At 49.6% G+C, this 23,285-nt stretch overlaps 1 protein-coding gene across 5 annotated transcripts in view; it reads left to right on the forward strand.

The window, feature by feature from the left end:
* The first annotated feature begins 333 nt into the window (after positions 1-333).
* Positions 334-23,285, forward strand: part of DOCK5 (dedicator of cytokinesis 5) — a 139,245-nt gene continuing 116,293 nt past the window's right edge. For all 5 annotated transcript variants that reach the window (XM_073325314.2, XM_073325315.2, XM_073325317.1 and 2 more), the window contains exon 1: positions 334-557. In XM_073325314.2, the coding sequence (XP_073181415.1) occupies positions 515-557 (43 nt within the window). In that variant the 5' untranslated portion in view covers positions 334-514. The remainder of the gene's footprint in view (positions 558-23,285) is intronic.

Raw genomic sequence — 23,285 nt, forward strand, 5'->3', positions numbered from 1 at the left:
CCTTGCCGGAAAGTTGCCCAAGTCGGGGCGGGGGCCGTAGATCTGAGTGGGAGAGAGGTGGAGGTCCGAGCCCGGGGTCAGAGGGTGCTAGATCCGAGCTTGGGCTGGCTGGGTAGTGCTCAGAGAAAGGGGAGCCAAAGCTAGGTAGGGGTCGGGGTGCAAGCTCCGAGCTCGGGGGAAGCGGGGGGCTAGATCCGAGCCCAGGCTGGGGCGGGGGCTAGATCCGAGCCCGGGGCGGCCCCGGGGCGACCCGAGTCCCGGCGCAGGGCGGAGGGAGGGCGCGGAGCAGGTGATCGCTCCCGGGGCGGGGAGAGGGGCCGGGGCCGGGGGAGGCGCCCGGCTGCCGGGAAGGGAAGTTCGCTGCCGAGCGGCGGGAGCGGAGCGGGGCCCCTAACATGGCGGAGCAGCCCGGGGCGCCCAGCCCGAGACAGCAGCGCCGGGGGCCGGGGGCCGAGGAGCGGCCGCTGCCGCGCTGAGCCGAGAGCCGCCGCCCGGGGAGCGCCCGCCCGCCAGCATGGCCCGCTGGGTCCCCACCAAGCGGGAGAAGTACGGGGCCGGTGAGTGCGCGCCGGGGCGGGGGCGTCCTCCTGTGCCCCCCTCCGCCCCTCTGAACCCCCCTGCCCCCCTCTCCCAAACACTCCCCCCGCCCCACTGCCCCCCAAACCCCCCCACCCAAACACTCCCCCCGCCCCCTGAACCTCCCAAACACTCCCCCCGCCCCACTGCCCCCCAAACCCCCCCACCCAAACACTCCCCCCGCCCCCTGAACCTCCCAAACACTCCCCCCGCCCCACTGCCCCCCAAACCCCCCCACCCAAACACTCCCCCCGCCCCCTGAACCTCCCAAACACTCCCCCCGCCCCACTGCCCCCCAAACCCCCCCACCCAAACACTCCCCCCGCCCCCTGAACCTCCCAAACACTCCCCCCGCCCCACTGCCCCCCAAACCCCCCCACCCAAACACTCCCCCCGCCCCCTGAACCTCCCAAACACTCCCCCCGCCCCACTGCCCCCCAAACCCCCCCACCCAAACACTCCCCCCGCCCCCTGAACCTCCCAAACACTCCCCTCCGCCCCACTGCCCCCCAACCCCCCCACCCAAACACTCCCCTCCGCCCCACTGCCCCCAAACCCCCCCACCCAAACACTCCCCCCGCCCCCTGAACCTCCCAAACACCCCCCCTGCCCCCCTCTCCCAAACACTCCTCCCGCCCCCTGAACCTCCCAAACACTCCCCTCCGCCCCACTGCCCCCCAACCCCCCCACCCAAACACTCCCCCCGCCCCCTGAACCTCCCAAACACTCCCCCCGCCCCACTGCCCCCCAAACCCCCCCACCCAAACACTCCCCCCGCCCCCTGAACCTCCCAAACACTCCCCTCCGCCCCACTGCCCCCCAAACCCCCCCACCCAAACACTCCCCCCGCCCCCTGAACCTCCCAAACACTCCCCCCGCCCCACTGCCCCCCAAACCCCCCCACCCAAACACTCCCCCCGCCCCCTGAACCTCCCAAACACTCCCCTCCGCCCCACTGCCCCCCAAACCCCCCCACCCAAACACTCCCCCCGCCCCACTGCCCCCAAACCCCCCCACCCAAACACTCCCCCCGCCCCCTGAACCTCCCAAACACTCCCCCCGCCCCACTGCCCCCCAAACCCCCCCACCCAAACACTCCCCCCGCCCCCTGAACCTCCCAAACACTCCCCTCCGCCCCACTGCCCCCCAAACCCCCTCTCCCAAACACTCCCCTCCGCCCCACTGCCCCCAAACCCCCCCACCCAAACACTCCCCCCGCCCCCTGAACCTCCCAAACACCCCCCCTGCCCCCCTCTCCCAAACACTCCTCCCGCCCCCTGAACCTCCCAAACACTCCCCCCGCCCCACTGCCCCCCCAAACCGCCCACCCAAACACTCCCCCCGCCCCCTGAACCTCCCAAACACTCCCCTCCGCCCCACTGCCCCCCAAACCCCCCCACCCAAACACTCCCCCCGCCCCCTGAACCTCCCAAACATTCCCCTCCGCCCCACTGCCCCCAAACCCCCCCACCCAAACACTCCCCCCGCCCCACTGCCCCCCCAAACCCCCCCACCCAAACACTCCCCCGCCCCCTGAACCTCCCAAACACCCCCCTCCGCCCCACTGCCCCCCTGCCCCCCTCTCCCAAACACTCCTCCCGCCCCCTGAACCTCCCAAACACCCCCCTCCGCCCCACTGCCCCCAAACCCCCCCACCCAAACACTCCCCCCGCCCCCTGAACCTCCCAAACACCCCCCCTGCCCCCCTCTCCCAAACACTCCTCCCGCCCCCTGAACCTCCCAAACACCCCCCCCTGCCCCCAACCCCCCCCACCCAAACACTCCCCCCGCCCCCTGAACCTCCCAAACACCCCCCCTGCCCCCCTCTCCCAAACACTCCTCCCGCCCCCTGAACCTCCCAAACACTCCCCCCGCCCCACTGCCCCCCAAACCCCCCCACCCAAACACTCCCCCCGCCCCCTGAACCTCCCAAACACTCCCCTCCGCCCCACTGCCCCCCAAACCCCCTCTCCCAAACACTCCCCCGCCCCCTGAACCTCCCAAACACCCCCCTCCGCCCCACTGCCCCCCAAACCCCCTCTCCCAAACACTCCTCCCGCCCCCTGAACCTCCCAAACACCCCCCTCCGCCCCACTGCCCCCCCAAACCCCCCCACCCAAACACTCCCCCCGCCCCCTGAACCTCCCAAACACCCCCCCTGCCCCCCTCTCCCAAACACTCCTCCCGCCCCTGAACCTCCCAAACACTCCCCCCGCCCCACTGCCCCCCAAACCCCCCCACCCAAACACTCCCCCCGCCCCCTGAACCTCCCAAACACTCCCCTCCGCCCCACTGCCCCCCAAACCCCCTCTCCCAAACACTCCCCCGCCCCCTGAACCTCCCAAACACCCCCCTCCGCCCCACTGCCCCCAAACCCCCCCACCCAAACACTCCCCCTGCCCCACTGCCTCCCCAAACCCCCCCACCCAAACACTCCCCCCGCCCCCTGAACCTCCCAAACACTCCCCCCGCCCCACTGCCCCCCAACCCCCTCTCCCAAACACTCCCCCCCGCCCCCTGAACCTCCCAAACACCTCCCCTCCGCCCCACTGCCCCCCCAAACCCCCCACCCAAACACTCCCCTTGCCCCACCACCCCCTGAACCTCCCAAACACTACCCCACTGCCTCCCAAAGCCCCCCACCCAAACACTCCCCCTGCCCCACTGCACCCCCAAACACTCCCCCCGCTCCCTGAACCTTCCTCCCAAACACTGCCCCCTCTGCCCCACCGCACCCCCTATACCCCCACCCAAACACTGCCCCCACCGCCCCACTGCACCCCCTGCACCCCACAAACACTCCCCCTGCCCCGCTGCCCCTGAACCTCCCAAACAGTTCTACTGCCCCCCAAACCCCCCCACCCAAACACTGCCCCCGCCCCACCGCCCCCCAAACCCTCCCTCCCAAACAATCCCCCTCTGCCCCACCGCACCCCCTGCACCCCCTGCCCAAACTCTACCCACTGCCCCTGAACTTCCCAAACATTCCCTCCCATCCAAACACTGCCCCCACCACACCCCCTGCACCCCCAAACACTCCCCCCGCCCCACTGCCCCCCTAGAACTCCCCACCCAAACACTCCCCCCGCCCCACCGTGCCCCACAGCACCCCCCAAACACTCCCCCCGCCCCACCGTGCCCCACAGCACCCCCCAAACACTCCCCCCACCCCACCGTGCCCCACAGCACCCCCCAAACACTCCCCCCGCCCCACTGCCCCCCTGAACCCCTCACCCAAACACTCCCCCACCGCAACCCCTGCCCCACTGCACCCTCCACCCAAACAGTTCCCCTCTGCCCCACTGCACCCCCTGCACCCCCAAACACTCCTCCGTCCCACTGCCCCCCAGAATCCACCACCCAAGCACTCCCCTGCCCCACTGCCCCCCAGAACCCACCACCCAAACAGTTCCCCTCTGCCCCACTGCACCCCCTGCACCCCCCAAACACTCTCCCGCCCCACCGCCCCCCGAACCTCCCCAAACATTCCCCCTCTGCCCCACTGCATCCCCCAGCCAAACACTCCCCCCTGCACCCCAAACACTCCCCTCCGCCCCACTACACCCCCCACCCAAACACTCCTCCTCTCTCCACTGCCCCCCTGAGCCCCCCACCTAAACACTTCCCCCTGTCCCACTGCATCCCCACCCAAATACTCCCCCTCCGCCCCACTGACCCCCTGAATCCCCCACCCAAACACTCCTCCTCTGTCCCTCCATGCCACCGCCCCATGAACCCCCCAAACGCTCCTCCTCCGCCCCACTGCACCCCCAAACACTCCCACAGGCCCCACCGCACCCCCTGCCCCACTGAACTCCCCACCCAAACATCCGCCTCCGCCCCACTGTCCCCCTGAACTCCCCCCCAAAACACTCCCCCTCTGCCCCCGCCCCACTGCACCCCCCACTCAAACACTCCCGCTCCGCCTCACCGCACCCCCTGCTCCACCGCACCCCTCCTGCACTGCCTCCTGGGGCTCCCCCACTTCCCAGTGCTCTGTCCTCACTGTATTGCCCCTGCCCTACTGTACCCCGCCCCACCCAAACACTCCTCCTCTGCCCCACTGCACTCCCCCACCCAAACATTCCTTCTCTGCACCACTGCACCCCCCCCACCCAAACACTCCCCCTCTGCGCCATTGCAGTCCCCTTCCAACCCTAACACTCCCCGACCCCCCACTGCAACCCCCAGCCCAAATTCCTTCTCTCACCCCCTTCAGGGCCTTTTGATTTCATCCCATCCACCCCCTATAAATTCCCCCTTTGAATTCTTTTGACTGCATTTGGATTACCTTCTCAGTCCTCTTTAATTCCTACCCCACTTTGTCTTTGCCTGGAGGTTTCAGTTGCTGATATTCCCTGGGACTTTATTTCACTTCAAGCGTGATCCGGGTCCAGTTCCGTTCTGTACTGCTCTGGTTTTTGCAATAATGCAAGTGTGTCTGCTGTCTTCGGACTGACCCTGTTTTGGGGGTAATTGTTGACTTGAGTCTGCCTCTAGGGCTGTCTCCAAAGGCTATCTCAGGATGGGGAAGGGGGAGAGACTGCTGCGGTGTCCAGCTTCCGTGCCCCCATGGGATATAGGGAAGGGAATGGGGTACCGAGGACAGAGTATGGCTGTGCAATGTTCTGGGGAGAGGAAGCTTTGGAGAGTGGTATAGGGAAGTGGGAGTGAAGAGATGAGCTGCAAAAGCTGAGGTGGTGTCTGTTACCATCTGCCCTGCCTGTTTGCTGGCATTTAAAAATAATCGTGCAATGCTGGTTTCAGAGTAGCAGCCGTGTTAGTCTGTATTCGCAAAAAGAACAGGAGGACTTGTGGCACCTTAGAGACGAACCAATTTATTTGAGCATAAGCTTTCGTGAGCTACAGCTCACTGGTTTTCTACCTCTTAGGACAAGCTTAGCACCTGCTGCAATGGTTTGTGAGGTTCTCTCCCCCCCCCCCCCCCTTTTTTTTTTTTTTGGAGAACGTGATCAATTGAAAGCCACAACTTTTGAGCCGGTAAAGCAAATACCCTTGAGAAAACAAAAGAGCGGCCAGCAGGAAACCATGAATGACACAAACCACCCTGCAGCCTTTGTTTGAGCAAGATCTTCTTTCCCCCCTGGGAAACTTGTTGCTGTGGGGGAAGGTTTTAAATTGGATGGTTGAAAAGTGCAAAGCATGGCTGCTGTTGTGATGCTGTTTGGCATAGTTCTGCCCGCTTGTTAAAAGGGATCAAGGCCCCGATCCTGCACTGATTTGCACAGGATAGGGCATGTGCACTTGCGAAAAGTCCCCACTGACTTCGAAAGGGCTCCACGTGAGTGCTGGGGCTGGCCCACTGCACGATCAGGGCCGCGGCATGGTTTTATGGCTTAACAAAGTTACTAAACGCAGCACCGTCTTATCTAGCTTCTCCCGTGGTAACTTTTAGGGCGTGTAACATTTGCGCACCCTGAACTTTGTTTCTTTCTGTGCTGGCGATGACTCGGGCTCTCTCGTACGTCCGTATATTTCCTGGGTGGTGCGGGAGATTGTGTCTGGGGATTACCAGGGTCGCTTGAGTGCTGCCATCCTGCAGAATGTACGATAACTGGTATAATGATGCCAGGTTAACAAAATAATCCTCACCCAAACAGCTGGGACTAGATTGTGAGTTTAGGCACACTCCTGCACAAGGCGTAGTACGAGAGCTCCTCTTCAGAAACAGCCTTGGAAGGTAGCGTGACACAGACACAATTCTTTCATGTTTCAGGGGTTACTAATTTGCTGCTGGTCTATATTTTCCCAGAGGGCTGAGCTGCACTGGCCTGTGTGTAGGTGGAGGGGAGCCTGGGTTTTGCCCATTTCCCTCATCTCCTGACACAGGAGGAGAAAGCAGGTGTGCAGTGTGCTTATTTCTGTCCCCAGACAGGTATATAAAGGGGGAGATTCTTATTTTTCCCCTTACTTGGGCATGGAGTCCATAGCGTTCTGGCTTTTTCGTCTATTTCACTAGCACATTTGACAGGGTTAATTCATGCTTTCTTTAAGGAGCCGATGTTTGATGCTTATACTTGGCATGGAGTAGTTCTAGTTCTCACTTTCATATCTGGCTGGCTAATGGATTACAGAGGTGCATGTCAAGTGCTTTCCACCTAGGCCCCGATCCTGCACTTACAGAACATGTTTAATTTTACTAATGCGATGTGTCGTCATAGACGCCGACTTCGTGGGTGCTCCAGGGCTGGAAAAAATTAGTGGGTGCTTAGCACCCACTGGCAGCCAGCTCCCCCCTTCTCCCCCAGTGTCTCCCACTGGCCGGTGGCTCTGCTGATCAACTCCTCCCCCTCCCTGTCAGCACCTCCCGCCCGCCGTGATCAGCTGTTCTGCGGCGTGCAGGAGGATCTGGGGGGACGGGGAGGAGCGGGGATTGGGCATGCTTGGGGGAGGGGGTGGAATTGGGCAGGAAGAGGCGGGGCAGGGGTGGGGCCTTGGGGGAAGGGGTGGAGTGTGGTGGGGCCTGGGGCTGAGTGGGGGTTGAGCACCCCCCGGGGAAAGGAAGAAGCGGGCGCCCTGTGTGTGTTGTACTAGTAAAGATAAGTACGTGCCCAAGTGTTTGCAAAAGCTGGGCCTTTCATAATAAAAGCTTTAAGAGATTTTCTTTAGTGCTTGTGGCTGGCACAAGAGGGAAGAGGTGGCAGAAGGGGCATTTAACTTTTTCTCCCACCAATATGCTCTCCCTGAGGATCCCAGTCTTAAGGCGTCCCCTCTTATTGAGAGGATACTTTAATACCCTTGGTAAGACTTCCAACAAGGGTGCCTATTAGTGCTAATTACTGGTGTTTGTGATGAGGAACTGAGCTGAGACCACCAGTTCATATCATTTAGGCTATTAGACAGTAACAATTTTCATTCACTACTTGCCTGGGCCATGTTCCAGCTGGTGGCTAAGCGAAAGGATCAAAGTTGTGTGTGGTTGGGTTTTTTTTTTTCTTTTCTGGAGGATAGAATAGAAACATTATGGCTGGTAGAGAATAATCTGTGTTTTTGAAATTACACTAATGACGTGTGTGTGTATGTCAAATGGGGCTCTGCAAATTTCAACAGCATTGTGAAGAGTTCCCCAAAAAGTAACTGTTGTGATCCAGTGCCATCCTTTGATTTGTGCAAATTTCAGTACACAAAGATTTGTTTCCTGGACTCTTGTGACCAGTCTCCTCCAGTGGTTTGGCAGAATAACCTCTTCGGTTTGGACTCGGGCTCTCCTCAGAAGAGTGTGTCATTTGCAAAGTGTGTTTTAATGAGTGTATCTGTATTATGCAAATATGCAATTAGATTAGTTGGTTTGAAGTTGTATGGAAAGGAGTTGCAATTGACTGCCTGGAGTTCTTAATGTAATGCGTTCATCATCTGATTGATTTTAAAATGATAAATTTGTGACAAAGGAAGTCCATAGCATTATTCCTTTCTCTGCTGGAGAGAGAAATATCATGGAGCCAACAAGGGCTCCATTCTGTTTAACAGTGTGATTAAAACTGCGATTAATTTTTTAATCCCAATTAATTTTTTTGAGTTAATCGCGTGAGATAACTGCCCTTGTTTTAATGTCCTCAGTGCTGTCTCAGGAATCTAATTAAAGGGATGCTTGAGTTGCACGCGTCCTTCCCATATTGCAGTAGGTAAGTCAATAGTACTGTTGTTACGGGCTCTCATTATCTGCTTCGAATCGAACTGTTCCTTGTAGTGACTGAACTATGCTGACTGCTTCAAGAGTTTAAAGCAGGGCTTCGGAGTGCAGCCCGTGGAGCAGCTCCGGAGCAGTGGAGCTGTAGGTTTTTGCCTGGAGCTGGAGGGGAGCCGAAGCACAGCTCCAAAGCTCTGGTTTAAAGAGACAGTACACATAGGTCTGCATTTAGCCTTCAATGTCAGTATTTCATTTGGGTTGCAAAAAGGTTTTCCTTTAAATCATCACACTATATTTTCTTTCATTAATCCTCTTTTACTTCTTGCAGTGACCCCGAGGTGATTGCTTAGCGATTTCGGCACCAGGTCTGAAGTACATTACCTAGACTCCCTGGTCCAAAGTATGTTCAGATCTTACCAGGGTCATATTTAGAGGGATGAAGGGCTGAAATCTGTAAATTTAGAATTATGCAGTTTACTGTGAGTGTGTGTTAAACCCATTTACAGTTAATGTCTTGCAGGTGAGAGTGCTCTAACGTGTGTGTGTGTGTGTGGTGGGGGGGGGAGCGGAGCGGCTCTGTTCTGCAGAGACTACTTTGTCACTAAAGATTGTGAGTGTAAAAATTGGCATTTGTGCTAGTACCCCTGGCCAAAGCTTCCCCTCTCCCATTCCCCACAGCTATTTGATTATTTCAGTGAATGAGCTGGTGTCCTCAGGTGAGATTTGTGTGGACCGGTCTCCATATCACACAATCACCATCACATTAGGCACTAATAACCCCCTTCCTGGCACTCTTCTCTTGGGACCAAGTTGCAGTAAGGATGCATTACTGTAATTGTTTAACTTTAACCCCCCCCCTCTCGTCCCCCCATCCTCCCAAATCTGGAGTATCAGAAAAAATTGATTATCAAGTGAACTCTAGTGAGATTGTAAATGAGTTTGCTCTTATCTGCAGTAAAACGGATTGTTTTTGTCATATGCCAAAAAGCGTGACATATTTGTTGCCTTTGCTGTTATTTTTGCAGCAGTCATGCCTGAATAACTTCACCAGTGAGAACAATGTCCCACATAAATGTCATGTTTTATCATTTCTTCTTACCTGACGGCTCGAAAGGTATAGGGCTGTTATGCATATGGCTCATCATAACGGATAGGTAGCTTTTCACTTCAAGGTCACCAGTTTGAATCCAGCTAATACTAGTAACTGTATTTATCTGATGGTAAGGCCCCAGTCATGCACAGATTTCTGCATGTGCTTAACTTTACACATGTGAGTAGTTCTATTGAAAGTACTCGCATGCTTAAAGTTAAGCATATGCAGGATCGGGGCTTTTGTGGTCTGTGTGAAATGAGTTGGTGGGTCTCAGAAGAGACAACCTGCATTAAGGCTTCTTTACCATGTTATCACAACAGAAGGGCCATGGAACTTGAATTTTAATTTTTTATAAATTTGACACAAAATATCCGTGTTAGTTTTTAAGCATTTTTAAAGATTTTTATCGATTTAAATTTTCCACAGTTGCACGGAATTGTGGGTTTGAAGCATTTACAAAAATGTATTTTAATCTTTTTCGATCATGGGAAATTATGGGGAAGTCAGACCATCATGCTTTAGTGACAGTAGACATTGACAGGTTTCAGAGTAACAGCCGTGTTAGTCTGTATTCGCAAAAAGAAAAGGAGTACTTGTGGCACCTTAGAGACTAACCAATTTATTAGAGCATAAGCTTTCGTGAGCTACAGCTCACTTCATCAGATGCATATCGTGGAAACTGCAGCAGACTTTATATATACAGAGAGAATATGAACCAATACCTCCTCCCACCCCACTGTCCTGCTGGTAATAGCTTATCTAAAGTGATCATCAGGTGGGCCATTTCCAGCACAAATCCAGGTTTTCTCACCCTCCACCCCCCCCCCCCACAAATTCACTCTCCTGCTGGTGATAGCCCATCCAAAGTGACAACTCTTTACACAATGTGCATGACAATCAAGTTGGGCTATTTCCTGCACAAATCCAGGTTTTCTCACATCCCCCCCACCCCCATACACACACAAACTCACTCTCCTGCTGGTAATAGCTCATCCAAACTGACCACTCTTCAAGTTTAAATCCAAGTTAAACCAGAACATCGGGGTGGGGGGAGGGGGTAGGAAAAAACAAGAGGAAACAGGCTACCCTGCATAATGACTTAGCCACTCCAAGTCTCTATTTAAGCCTAAATTAATAGTATCCAATTTGCAAATGAATTCCAATTCAGCAGTTTCTCGCTGGAGTCTGGATTTGAAGTTTTTTTGTTTTAAGATAGCGACCTTCATGTCTGTGATTGCGTGACCAGAGAGATTGAAGTGTTCTCCGACTGGTTTATGAATGTTATAATTCTTGACATCTGATTTGTGTCCATTTATTCTTTTACGTAGAGACTGTCCAGTTTGACCAATGTACATGGCAGAGGGGCATTGCTGGCACATGATGGCATATATCACATTGGCGGATGTGCAGGTGAACGAGCCTCTGATAGTGTGGCTGATGTTGTTAGGCCCTGTGATGGTGTCCCCTGAATAGATATGTGGGCACAATTGGCAACGGGCTTTGTTGCAAGGATAAGTTCCTGGGTTAGTGGTTCTGTTGTGTGGTATGTGGTTGTTGGTAAGTATTTGCTTCAGGTTGCGGGGCTGTCTGTAGGCAAGGACTGGCCTGTCTCCCAAGATTTGTGAGAGTGTTGGGTCATCCTTTAGGATAGGTTGTAGATCCTTAATAATGCGTTGGAGGGGTTTTAGTTGGGGGCTGAAGGTGACGGCGAGTGGCGTTCTGTTATTTTCTTTGTTAGGCCTGTCCTGTAGTAGGTAAGTTCTGGGAAGTCTTCTGGCTCTATCAATCTGTTTCTTTACTTCTGCAGGTGGGTATTGTAGTTGTAAGAAAGCTTGACAGAGATCTTGTAGGTGTTTGTCTCTGTCTGAGGGGTTGGAGCAAATGCGGTTGTATCGCAGAGCTTGGCTGTAGACGATGGATCGTGTGGTGTGGTCAGGGTGAAAGCTGGAGGCATGCAGGTAGGAATAGCGGTCAGTAGGTTTCCGGTATAGGGTGGTGTTTATGTGACCATTGTTTATTAGCACTGTAGTGTCCAGGAAGTGGATCTCTTGTGTGGACTGGACCAGGCTGAGGTTGGTGGTGGGATGGAAATTGTTGAAATCATGGTGGAATTCCTCAAGGGCTTCTTTTCCATGGGTCCAGATGATGAAGATGTCATCAATATAGCGCAAGTAGAGTAGGGGCTTTAGGGGACGAGAGCTGAGGAAGCGTTGTTCTAAATCAGCCATAAAAATGTTGGCATACTGTGGGGCCATGCGGGTACCCATAGCAGTGCCGCTGATCTGAAGGTATACATTGTCCCCAAATGTGAAGTAGTTATGGGTAAGGACAAAGTCACAAAGTTCAGCCACCAGGTTAACCGTGACATTATCGAGGATAGTGTTCTTGACGGCTTGTAGTCCATCTTTGTGTGGAATGTTATTAGAACACACGTCAGTATCGTGTCAAAATATACCAAGTAAATATCCCTGAATCAAACTCGAATAAGTTCGCAAGCAGCATTTTTCTTTCTTTGCCTGTCTGTAAATTTCAGTTATTGATGGAAATATTTTTTCATCGGTTTGTGTGTTCAGTGAAATCAACATTTATTGATGAAAATCGAATCCTTCAGAGCCTAATAATACCTCTGGGTAGGTAGCAGTCTTCAGTCTCCAGGGCTGTCAATCCAGCATCTTTAATTTTGATGTCTTCTTTTTAAATAGATACACCTTTGTAAAATGACAAATAATTACTTTTAGTTGTTATCGTGACCTATTAGACGTGCAATATTCTTACCTCCTAGAAGAGTCAGGCTTGGAACTATTCTCCTTATAGAAGAGCAGTATTCATGCTGTGGAATGACCATGTACGCATTTGAGTTACGATCTGCTGCATCATGTTTTAGGAATGGCAGTAATTTTTCAAATGTAAACCTGTGCCTGCCAACTACATTCATGATTTATGGGACCAGAAATGCACAGGGACAGAGGGTAAGAGAGCACAGCAGAATGAGATTTCATTAATTTTTATTTTGGGCAACATTTTGAGTTGTGATCACTTCTGATATGGACGGTCATCATGATTGGGCGATTGCTCAAACTGCATCTGGTTTCTGCAGAGTGGTCTGAGAGTGTGTTTTGTGCTTTGCATGACCCTGCAGTATCACAGCATGTCCCGCTTTATTGTTAAAACTGTTTCATGTTACTAATAGTATCCCATTACTGAGGCTTTGTTGATATACAATAAAGTTCACTTTCGTTTTCAAGATCTGTTTAAACTTGTTGCATGCTTACAATAGATACTGGAACGTGTTAAGTGAAGGCCCCAATTCTGCAACCAGATCCTTGGCTGGGGCTTTAAATGGATATAAGGATCAGGCCACATGGATCCAACTGCAGGAGTGCATTCTAAGGGCTGATCGTGCAACTCTGACCTGGATAAAACTTCCCCTAACTCCAGTTTGAGTAAGCATATCAAATTCTGCGGGCTTATCTGTACACAGAGTTGCACTGGTTGAACTTGCAGTGTGATTTTTAAATCAGCTTAGTTAAATTGGTGGAAAATACTGCATGGAAATTATTATTATTATTATTATTATTTATTATTATTTCAGTTTAAACCAAACTTGTTTCGGTTTAGCCAGGGGTGAAAGTAAGTCGTGTGACTTACCGGTACTCTGGGGCCAGCTCTGGCCCCCGGAAGGGGTGGGGTTGAGGGGGTCAGAGCCAGCCCACCCTGTAAGGTAAGTGCCCCCCGCCACCGGGGTAGCAGCAGCAGCCTAGGGTTCTGGGGGCTATTTCAAGGGCCCGCGGCTCCCCTCTTCTAACACCCTGGCCTTTTAAATAGCCCCCGGAGCCCTGGAGTAGCAGCGGCAGGGCTCCAGTGGCTGATTAAAGGGCCCGGGGGGTAGAAGCAGGGGAGCCCCAGGCCCTTTAAATAGCTGCTGGAGCCCTGCAGCTGCTACCCCAGGGCTCCAGTAGTGGGGCTCTGGAGGCAATTTAAGGGGCCTGGGGCTCCAGCCACTGCTGGGAGCCCCAGGCCCTTTAAATTGCCCCCTGGGGAAGCCGGGCTGCCCCAGTACGGTGCACCGGCTCTTGCTGGTACTCTGTACGGGGGCGTACCGGCTTATTTTCACCTCTGGGTTTAGCTGAAATCAGTTAGTGAAAGGTTTAAGCTACACTGAACATAAGTCCTGGTCTACGCACAGAGTTGTATGGATATATCTAATGGTGTGATTTTTTTTTTTATACCACTTTCACTGAACTGGTGCAGCTTTTGTATGTGGACTCTCTTATATTGGTTTAGACCTGGTTTATATCGGTTTCTCTTGTGCTTGTAAATGTACAGATGCAAGCTAAACCACTATAATCAGTTTTAAACTGATATAAGAGAGTCCACACACAAAATCAGCACCAGTTCAATTAAACCGATTTACGTTGAACCAAAGCGAATCCTGTGTGTATACAAGACTGAGTCATTCTTGAACTGGAAGAGAAGTATCCACGTGCGGAGGGGGTTGCACCCCTTTAACTAAACCAGGGCAAGTTTGTGTGTAGAGAAGGCCCGAGTCATTTTTGTGTGCATGAAATTGGGAAGCAGATCATGTTAAGTGCTTGTCTCTTTCTTTGTGGGTCTGATCCTACTCCTAAGGAGGTTAGTCAAAGGCAGACCCTCCCCATACCTCAGACTGTAATGGGAGCACGATGAAGCCCTGTTGTGTTTGCTGCTCTGATTCTTGGCTAATTTTTTTTTAACAGGGGTTTTCTTAAACACTGTCAATTGCATGACGACAGCCTGTTCCAAAAACACCTTAAACCTTCCTGCACTGGTTTTTACCAAGTCGTCATTCTGAAATGTACACTTTGTGTTAATTGTTCTACTGGAACATGTGATTGTTTTCTTGCAAGCTCCCTGACTTAAGGATTTTCTCTCCCTCCCTCCCTCTTCTGGATGAAAAGGTATAATTTCCCAGTGGCCTTAAAACAACAAAAGTGAAACTGACCATATACTTCAGGATCTATGGCTGTACCTAAAGTAAAAGTGGTGCAGAAGTATTCTGTGCGTGCCATACATTGTTTGGATGAAATCTGTGTTGAATGGTTAAAAGGGCAGGTTTGTGTGCATGAGTCCGGGGAAAAGGATTTAAAAAAAAGGGGGCCTGGAAGATATTGGAGAACTAAGTCTATGTGCATGCTTCTCTCATCTTCTAGACGAGGGATTTTTAAAGACCACGTGCTTGCGTACCTAGGGTTGGCAGTTGACTGGAGCAGGGAACAGGAGAAGAATAGAGTGGAGCAACTTAAGTTTAACAGGACTGGATGGAGCAGACCAGCCCAAGCCTGGCTAATTCTTTTCTGGGAAGGAGTTGCTGTGTTTTTTCACAGGAAGGGAGGTGGGAGGCAGGGAGTAAGCCACTGAATCCTGCTTTTTTGACAGGGTGGAGGGAGGATGTGAGGATCCGGGTGGCTTCTGAGGCATTGGTTTTTTAAGAAGAGGGGAGAAGGAGCAGAGGGACCAGGTTGAGAGGAGGGGCTAGGAAGCGAAATGTCTCCTGCATGCCCAGGACCGCGAGAGGGCAGCAACAACAGAGGGGCACTGCAAAGACATGCGAGACAAGACTGGGTGAAGATGTGCCAGTGGAAATCAAATCTACTTGGCTACAGGAGTGTGACATGTAGGTGTGTTTAACCAGGTTAGTAGGCTGTGTCCTTGGGGGAGCAAGTGTTGGGGAAACTTTCCAAGCTCTGCTCTGCGGAGCTGCTATTGATTTTCAAGGGTGTTTTCACTCATGGAGCAATTGCAGATTCGGGCATTTAGGCTGGGACTTTCAAAGGCGCCAAAGGAGATCAGGCACCAATCCTGTGGGAGTTGGAGGCCTTAACTTCCCTTTCAGCTCCTTTCAAATCTCATCCACAGCCTCTGATCCAGCATCTGAGAGGACCACGATTCTTGCTCTGCGTTCTCCTGTGCTGTTTGCTTGTAGAATCTCTTTTCGATGTTCCTCCTAGCTGCCTAAACTGTAATTTCCAGCGCAAAGCAGCCCTCGTTGCTGGAGAGGGGCCTTTCCTTTCCCGGCTCCTTTCCTTCCAGGGGGTTAGTGTGGTCTCCTTTCTTTTTCGAAATCGCTTTCAGTCCCCTCCACGTGGCCAAATTATTACTTCTGTTACCGATTGTTTGGATCTGGGGGTAAACTAGGACAAATAGCTGAGTTTGTTAGCTGTCAGCTATGTATTAGGAAGATCATCTTAGCTGCGCTTACTTGCAAATGGAGGAGTGGGCAGCAATGAGAACTGCATGGTTTCACAGAAACTCAGCCCCCCAAAGCTCTCCACCAGCATATTAGATTATAGCCCGTGTGTCACCAGAACTCTCGCTGGCTGATCTTGTCCTGATGGCGTGACATCATGTCCCTTTCATGGGTGTTGCATATGTAACGCTGACAGACCCCGCTCGGCGACGGGCGGGATCGAACCTGGGACCTCTGGAGCTTAGTGCATGAGCCTCTACAGCAGGGGTGGCCAATCTGTGGCTCTTCAGAAGTTAATATGCGGCTCCTTGTCTAGGCACCGACTCCAGGGCTGGAGTTACAGGCGCCAACTTTCCAATGTGCCGGGGGGTGCTCACGGATCAACCCTGGCTCTGCTCCCACTCCACCCGTTTCCGCCCTCTCCCTGAGCCTGCCGTGCCCTCGCTCCTCCCTCCCCCCTGCCAGCCTCCTGCATGCCACGAAACAGCCGATGGGGAGGGAGCGGGAGGTGCTGATTGGTGGGGCTGCCGGTGGGCGGGAGGCACTGGGAGTGGGGTGGGGGACGTATTAAGAGCTGCGGACGTATTACTGTGGCTCTTTGGCAACGTACATTGGTAAATTCTGGCTCCTTCTCCGGCTCAGGTTGGGCACCCCGCTCTACAGCATGAGGTAAAAGCCAATTGGTTGTTAGCTAAGGTGGGAGAGCAGACTCATTTTATCTCTCTCAGTGGTCTTGGTGCCACTAGATGGGAGAGAACACGACACCCAGCAGGTGTGTGGGTAACACATACACTATGGCAGTCGGTCAAAATATGCAATGTATTATGCATTAGTACCTATTACATTATTCTTTTACTAGCATTGAGTCTACTTCGTTTGTAAGCCCTTTGAGGCAGGGACTATCTTTCTGTTTGGTTATGTTTGTGCAGCACCTAGCGTAGTGGTGACCTGGTCTAGCACTGAGGTCACTTGGCACTGCCGCAATAGAAAAAAATAATAGCAATCGAGTTCTTCGTGTACGAGGGGTTTTAGTCTCATACTTGTATCCATTAGCTAAGACTAAACACAGCTCTGAAGCCTAGTCTGATACACAGTTAATTTGTATTCATTTCCTGACAACCAATTAATTCTTGATCTGCTTGGGGTGGCCATGGCAAAATGTGGAAAAGCATAGCCAGTGATGGACTTCTGCTTTTTCCGAGTGAACAAATGAACCCATTTTCTTCTCTGCAGCTAGTAGCAACATTGGATTGTGGAGGCTTACCACATTCTTGCCCTGTATTGTGGCAGTGAAGGGAAAGAAAAAACCTGTACAGTCATCCCTTTTAATTGATTGTTTTGGTTTGAGACAGACTTTCATTGTGTATAAGAGTATTAAGCAGTTTAGACTTCAGCACTGTAAGAGAGCCAGAGTTAGGTTACAATTAAAAATGTTTAAATTCCTTCCGTGTTATTAATAACTGATATTATAGCTGCTAGAATTGTAATACTTAGGTCCTGATTTTCAGAGAGGCTGGACGCCTCTCTTTGACTTTAATTGGAGTGTTAAGTGTTCAACAATTTTGGAAAATTAGGTCCTTAGTTTTTCAGGATGGCTGCGTACCCTGTGTGCTGCTTATTGACTTCGCTTCACTTTGAAAATAGAAATACAGTCAGGTTCACTTCCTGGTTCTCTCCTGCCAGCCTGCTGTTGCAGTGTTTTGGGCTGGAATCGATGCCCAGGGAAATATTTTAACTCCAGATCAAGACTGTTTTCATTTAAATTAAAAAAAAAAAAGTTTTCTGTTTGGTAAAACTTCTTAAAAACAAACGCCACTGAAGACGTGACCATCTTTGCACATATCAGTGCAACAATACAACCGCATATGCTCTCTCCTCCAACTGCATTACGAGTCACGCTGATTGGTTGCCACACTGAGAGCAATAAAAACACAACTTTTAAACAGGGAAAGCTACGAAGGGTCTGATTCTTCACTGCTGGACACAGAGCATTTTATCTCGGAAGTCCTATTGTTCTTTAATTTGGTTTTCTACAGTAACTATTGTGTTAAAGTTCACTTGGTGAAGTTCACTGTGCTTGGCTGGATGGCTGGGCCAAATCTGCGTGTGTGGCCACGTCTACACTACCCGCCGGATCAGCGGGTAGTAATCGATCTATTGGGGATCGATTTATCTCGTCGAGTGTAGACGTGATAAATCAATCCCCGATCGCTCTGCCGTCGACTCCGGAACTCCACCACTGCGAGAGGCGGAAGCGGAGTCGACGGGGGAGCAGTGGCCGTCGATCCTGCGCCGCGAGGACGTGAAGTAAGTGATTCTAAGTCGATCTAAGATACGTCGACTTCAGCTGCGCTATTCTCGTAGCTGAAGTTGCATATCTTAGATCAATCCCCACCCCAGTGTAGACCAGGCCTGTGTGTGTGTGTGTGTGTGGGGAGACTCCAAGAATAAAATGCTAAGATGGCGTGTGATCAGAAGAAGGTTGAGAACCCTCTACCGAGGCATTTGTGTACAGGAGGAAAGCGGTTGAACTGTTCAACCAGTCGGAGGTGCCACAAAGTAACTGCATCCATGACCTCCGTCTGGTTCCAGTTTCTCAAATACAGTAGAACCTCAGAGTTATGAATGCCTCAAGATTGGAGGTTGTTTATAACTCTTAAGTGCTCATAACTTTGAACAAAACGTTCTGGTGGTTCTTTCAAAAGTTTACAACTGAACATTGGCTTAATACCTTTACTATGCAGAAGAAAAATGCTGCTTTTAATTATCTTAATTTAAATGAAACCAGCAGAGAAACAGTTTTCTTACTTTGTCAAATCTTTTTTTAAAATTTTCCCTTTTTTTTAAATAGTTCATGTTTAGCACAGTACTGCACCGTGTTTGCTTTGCTTTGTCTGTGTGTGTGTGTGTCTCTCCTGCTGCCTCATGGCATACTTCGATTCCAAATGAGGTGCGTCGTTGATGGGTCAGTTCGTAACTCTGAGATTCTACTGTATTATGTTTCTCAAGTAACAAAACAGTAGTCAGGTCTCCCAAATGTAAACCTTTTAAGGGGAGATATATGGGCAAATCCTCCCTCTCGCCTTTATGATTTATTCTTTTTATTATAATGTGTTTTTGAAGTATATATTAAGGACATGGGCAGGGTCAATCTCTTAATTTATCTTCCTGTTTAGTTCATTTCTACCTGGTAATCAGCAAAAGCAGAATTTTTACTGTACTGAGTAAGATGTAGGTAGTTCTGCATTTGCTGAGATTTGTTGGGATAGTCAGCAAACCACTGACTGCGTATAACAGGAAGCAGGGTGTCTGTGTGCGTCACTGTCTCAGTCTAATAGTGTCCTTATTATCATAAGTGCCTCACAATCTTTAATATACACATATAAAGTTTGTGGATGATACCAAGCCGGGAGGGGTTACAAGTGCTTTGGAGGATAGGATTAAAATTCAAAATGATGTGGACAAACTGGAAAATGGTCTAAACTAAATGGGATGAAATTCAATTCCACTTAGGAAGGAACAATCAATTGCACATGTACAAAATGGGAAATGACTGCCTGGGAAGGAGCACTGCGGAAAGGGATCTGGGGGTCATAGTGGATCACAAGCTATATATGAGTCAACAGCGTAATGCTGTTGCAAAAAAAGTAGACATCATTCTGGGACGTATTGGCAGGAGTGTTGTAAGCAAGACGCAAGAAATAATTCTTCGGCTCTACTCCGCACTGATTAGGTCTCAACTGGAGTATTGTGTCCAGTTCTGGGTGCCAAATTTCAGGAAAGATGTGAACAGATTGGAGAAAGTTCAAAGAAGAGCAACAACCACAATTAAAGGTCTAGAAAACATGACCTGTGCGGAAGATTGAAAAAAATTGGGTTTATTTAGTCTGGAGAAGAGAAGACTGAGAGGGGATATGAAAATAGTTTTCAAGTACATAAAAAGTTGTCGCAAGGAGGAGGGAGAAAAAATTGTTCTCCTTCTGAGGACAGGACAAGAAGCAATGGGCTTAAATTGCCGCAACGGCGGTTTAGGTTGGACATTAGGAAAAACTTTCTAACTATCAGGGTGGTTAAGCACTGGACTAAATTGCCAAGGGAGGTTGTGGAATCTCTGTCATTGGAGATTTTTAAGAGCAGGTTAGACTAACGCCTGTCAGGGATGGTCTAGATAACACTTAGTCCTGCCTTGAGTGCAGGGGACTGGACTAGTTGACCTTTCGCTGTCCCTTCCAGTCCTATGATTCTATGATATTTATTTTCACAGCACTCCTGTCAGGTACAGAAGTTTTCTGTCGCCATTTTATAGATGAGAGACAGAGGCAAAGAAACTCAGGCCTAGTCTACGATAGAAAAAGTTTGCCCAGTATCCTATTGTAGATGCAGTTTATACTGGAGCGGGGGGGAGGGGTGTTTTTACAGGCATAGCATATACCAGTTCACTGAGCAAAATAATCTAAATGGGCAAAAGCACTCTTTTTTTTGTTGGTATAACTGTTTTGCCTGCACAAAAATGTCACAGAAACATCACCGCTTAGGTGATGATATACCAGCAAAAATATCTAGTATAGACTTGGCTTAAGAGACTTGCTTCCACGGAAAGTCTGCAGTGGAGCAGGGAATTGAACCCGTCTCTCCTGAGTCCCAGACCAGTGCTTTTGGATAGGGATGGATTTCGCAGGACAATCTAAATGCTACAGGGACAGCTGGGTCATGGGGCCCAAATAGAACAGGATCTGAAGATAGGTCCTTAACTCCTGTTCCTGAAGCGTGCTAGGGCTTTGGACGTACTGTTGCAGGGCAAGTCTTGGCTGTATTTTTAAACATGTGTTGTAGCCGTGTCGGTCCCAGAATATTAGAGAGACAAGGTGGGGGAGGTAATGTCATTTATCTGTTGGTGAGGGAGACAAGCTTTTGACCTTATGTAGAGCTCTTCTGTAGGTCAGGGAAACTTACTCAGGGTGTCACAGCTAAATACAAGAGGGAACAGGTTGTTTAGCATAAGTAGTTAACACACACTCACCTTGAACGGTCCTGTGAAATAGGTGTTTGACTTTTTACCTATGTGATAAGATTCCAGGACTGTCACTGTGCGTGTCACCCTGAACCCTAGACTGTTAGTTTAGTCAATGTGAAGTGATGGGAACAGCTAGATGCACAGCGGAGGTCTCTCTTCGTTTAGAATATCACCAGATTCAACCATCATTGGGATTGATCGTCAGTTACCATCCAGTTTTTAAGATCTCAGCTATTTTAGGCCCTTTTTTTTTTAAACACTTTATGAATTATGCCTGTAGGACAGCACAGGCCTTCATCTAGCTTTTTGTTTTTAAATTCTAACCATTCAATAACTAAAAATCACCGCACTGCTGATTCAGAAAAGGGGGCAAAAGTGACAGGGCTGGGAATGAATCTAGTGTATGTTAATTTCTTACGCTGGGATCTTCAGGAAACACGCCAATGGTGCTGGCTGGAAAAAAAGAACCATGCATTTATTATAAAAACAAACAAAAATGTCCCTTTTTTAAATTAAAATTTCAGGTGGTTCCACAATGGGTCAAAAATGGGAGAAGGGGGAGGTTGGGAAAATTTAACCATTTTTTTTTTCTAATTTCAAAATTTAAAATTTGATCTCATTTTCAAAATTTGAAAAGTTTAATGAACCAGTTCTACACGTGAGCTATGTAGCCCATAGTCCGAGCAAAGAATTAGTTATTTGAGAATCGTCCCCTTATTGCCCAAGTGTTTAATTTGACATTTCTTTTAGTTAAAATTCCCTAGGAAAATATCCTTTTTAAGCAAACACATTAAGCTAAATTTATAACTGACTTAGTCCAAAACCATAAACACATTTATTCTTTTGCTGACAGAACAAAGACTGCATTTTTAGGCCCACTGCTTTTAATTTATGGCTGAAATGCCTAAAATATTTTAATGGTATCTGTGCCTTTGCCAGGAAACCTGCGTTAATAGAACTGAAAAATAAAAATGAACTGCTAGATGACTTTCTAGGTGGCCAGTTCTTGGTCAGCTCCAAAGATTGATAATGTTCAAATCCAGAGCTTTGGTTTGGGTACATCCCAAATACAATATGCACTTCCAGTTTAAATGATAAAAGTATCTTTCTGGTATGATGCATACGGTATTAAGCAAGCTGATTTGCACATATTTAAGATTAAGTGCTTTAAAAAAATGTAATTTACTTTAGTAATCTGTTAAAGGTTTCAGATAGGTGTCCAAGAACTCACGCAAAACTTTCCTAAGATGTAATAATTCTTCTGCATGGGACATTATTCTTTATTTATGTCCTTTTCCACTTTGTGATCGTAGGAAGCATTGTTGCAAAGAAAACTGATCCCAATCTGGAAGGGAAAGTGCTAACTTGGTGCAAAAAGGTGGAACAAATGGTTCAGATAAACCCGAGATAAAAGTTTCCTGTTCGTGGCAACCTTAGAGCTTTAATCTTTCTGTAACGATAATATATTGGTATTTTTAAATTCAGTGCTTGGTGCCTGTCTTGTATAGCTCCAATACTTCTGCCACACAGTAAATATAAAAAAGAAAAGGAGTACTTGTGGCACCTTAGAGACTAATAAATTTATTTGAGTATAAGCTTTCGTGAGCTTTTCTTTTTTCAGAGTAACAGCCGTGTTAGTCTGTATTCGCAAAATTCCTTTTGTGTTGTATAATTATATTCCTTTTCTTTTTGCGAATACAGACTAACATGGCTGCTACTCTGAAACCTGGCAGTAAATATAGATACAGATATCAACTATCTTGTTCTGAAAGAGGTTTTATCTGCTGTTGGGATGGCTTAAATATATGGGACCTAATTCTTATTTACACTAAACCTGATTTACACCACTCGGGCAACATAAAGTGGTCTCAAAGTGAGTGTAAATGTAATTTACCAGAGTTGCATAAAGTGGCCTCAGTGTAAATGAGAATCAGGTCCTAGGTTTGTAGTACCGAAACCCTCGTTCTTCATTGCCTTATTACACCTTGTGCAGACATGTGCATTGTGGGTATGAAATCTGTCATTCTGATTCCATAGTGGCATGCTTCCACTTTGCACAGGTGTAAAAAGCTGACGGATGTGCAAAGCAGTGAAGCATTAATGCCAATCAACTCATAAGAATCTCAGGATACCTCCCTCCATGATTCTGACAAAACAAGTCCATGTGGGGTTCTTTCAGGTAACTTTAAAAGCTGGTGTTCTGGGTGGGCATTGACCTTCTCTTTGGCACTGTCCCTAAGAGACTGGACAATAGCAAGCTAGGTAGAGAAATTGACCAGAAGCCAGAGTCTGATTCCATTAAAGACACTGGCAAAACTCCTGCTGATTTCCATGATCATGTGGCGGTGGAAGAAAGATCATATTGTGGATTAGAATGACCGAGCTAAAGTAAATCACTAGGATTTAACATATTTTTGAGAGATTAATACCTTTCAAGTTGGGTGTTTCACCTCTTTGAAATCTGAGCAGCAACTAGCCCTGCAGGGCATGGGGGGAAAAGCACCTTGCAAACACAATAGCACACTTCTACCGAATCAGTTCTATAAACCACCTGTTGCTCTGGGATCTAGGTCCCATGCCTAGACTGTAGATAGGAGTGAGAGCTGTCCAGAGGGAACAGTCAGGTCTCGTGTCCTGTTTGCAGGGAAGTTCACTATATCAGGGATGAGAGAGGAATCAGATGCCTCTGGTGATAAATGAATAAAGAATGCACATGGCATGTAGATTC

This window comes from Lepidochelys kempii, chromosome 26 (assembly GCF_965140285.1).
Source record: "Lepidochelys kempii isolate rLepKem1 chromosome 26, rLepKem1.hap1, whole genome shotgun sequence".
In the NCBI taxonomy this organism is placed as follows: domain Eukaryota; kingdom Metazoa; phylum Chordata; order Testudines; family Cheloniidae; genus Lepidochelys; species Lepidochelys kempii.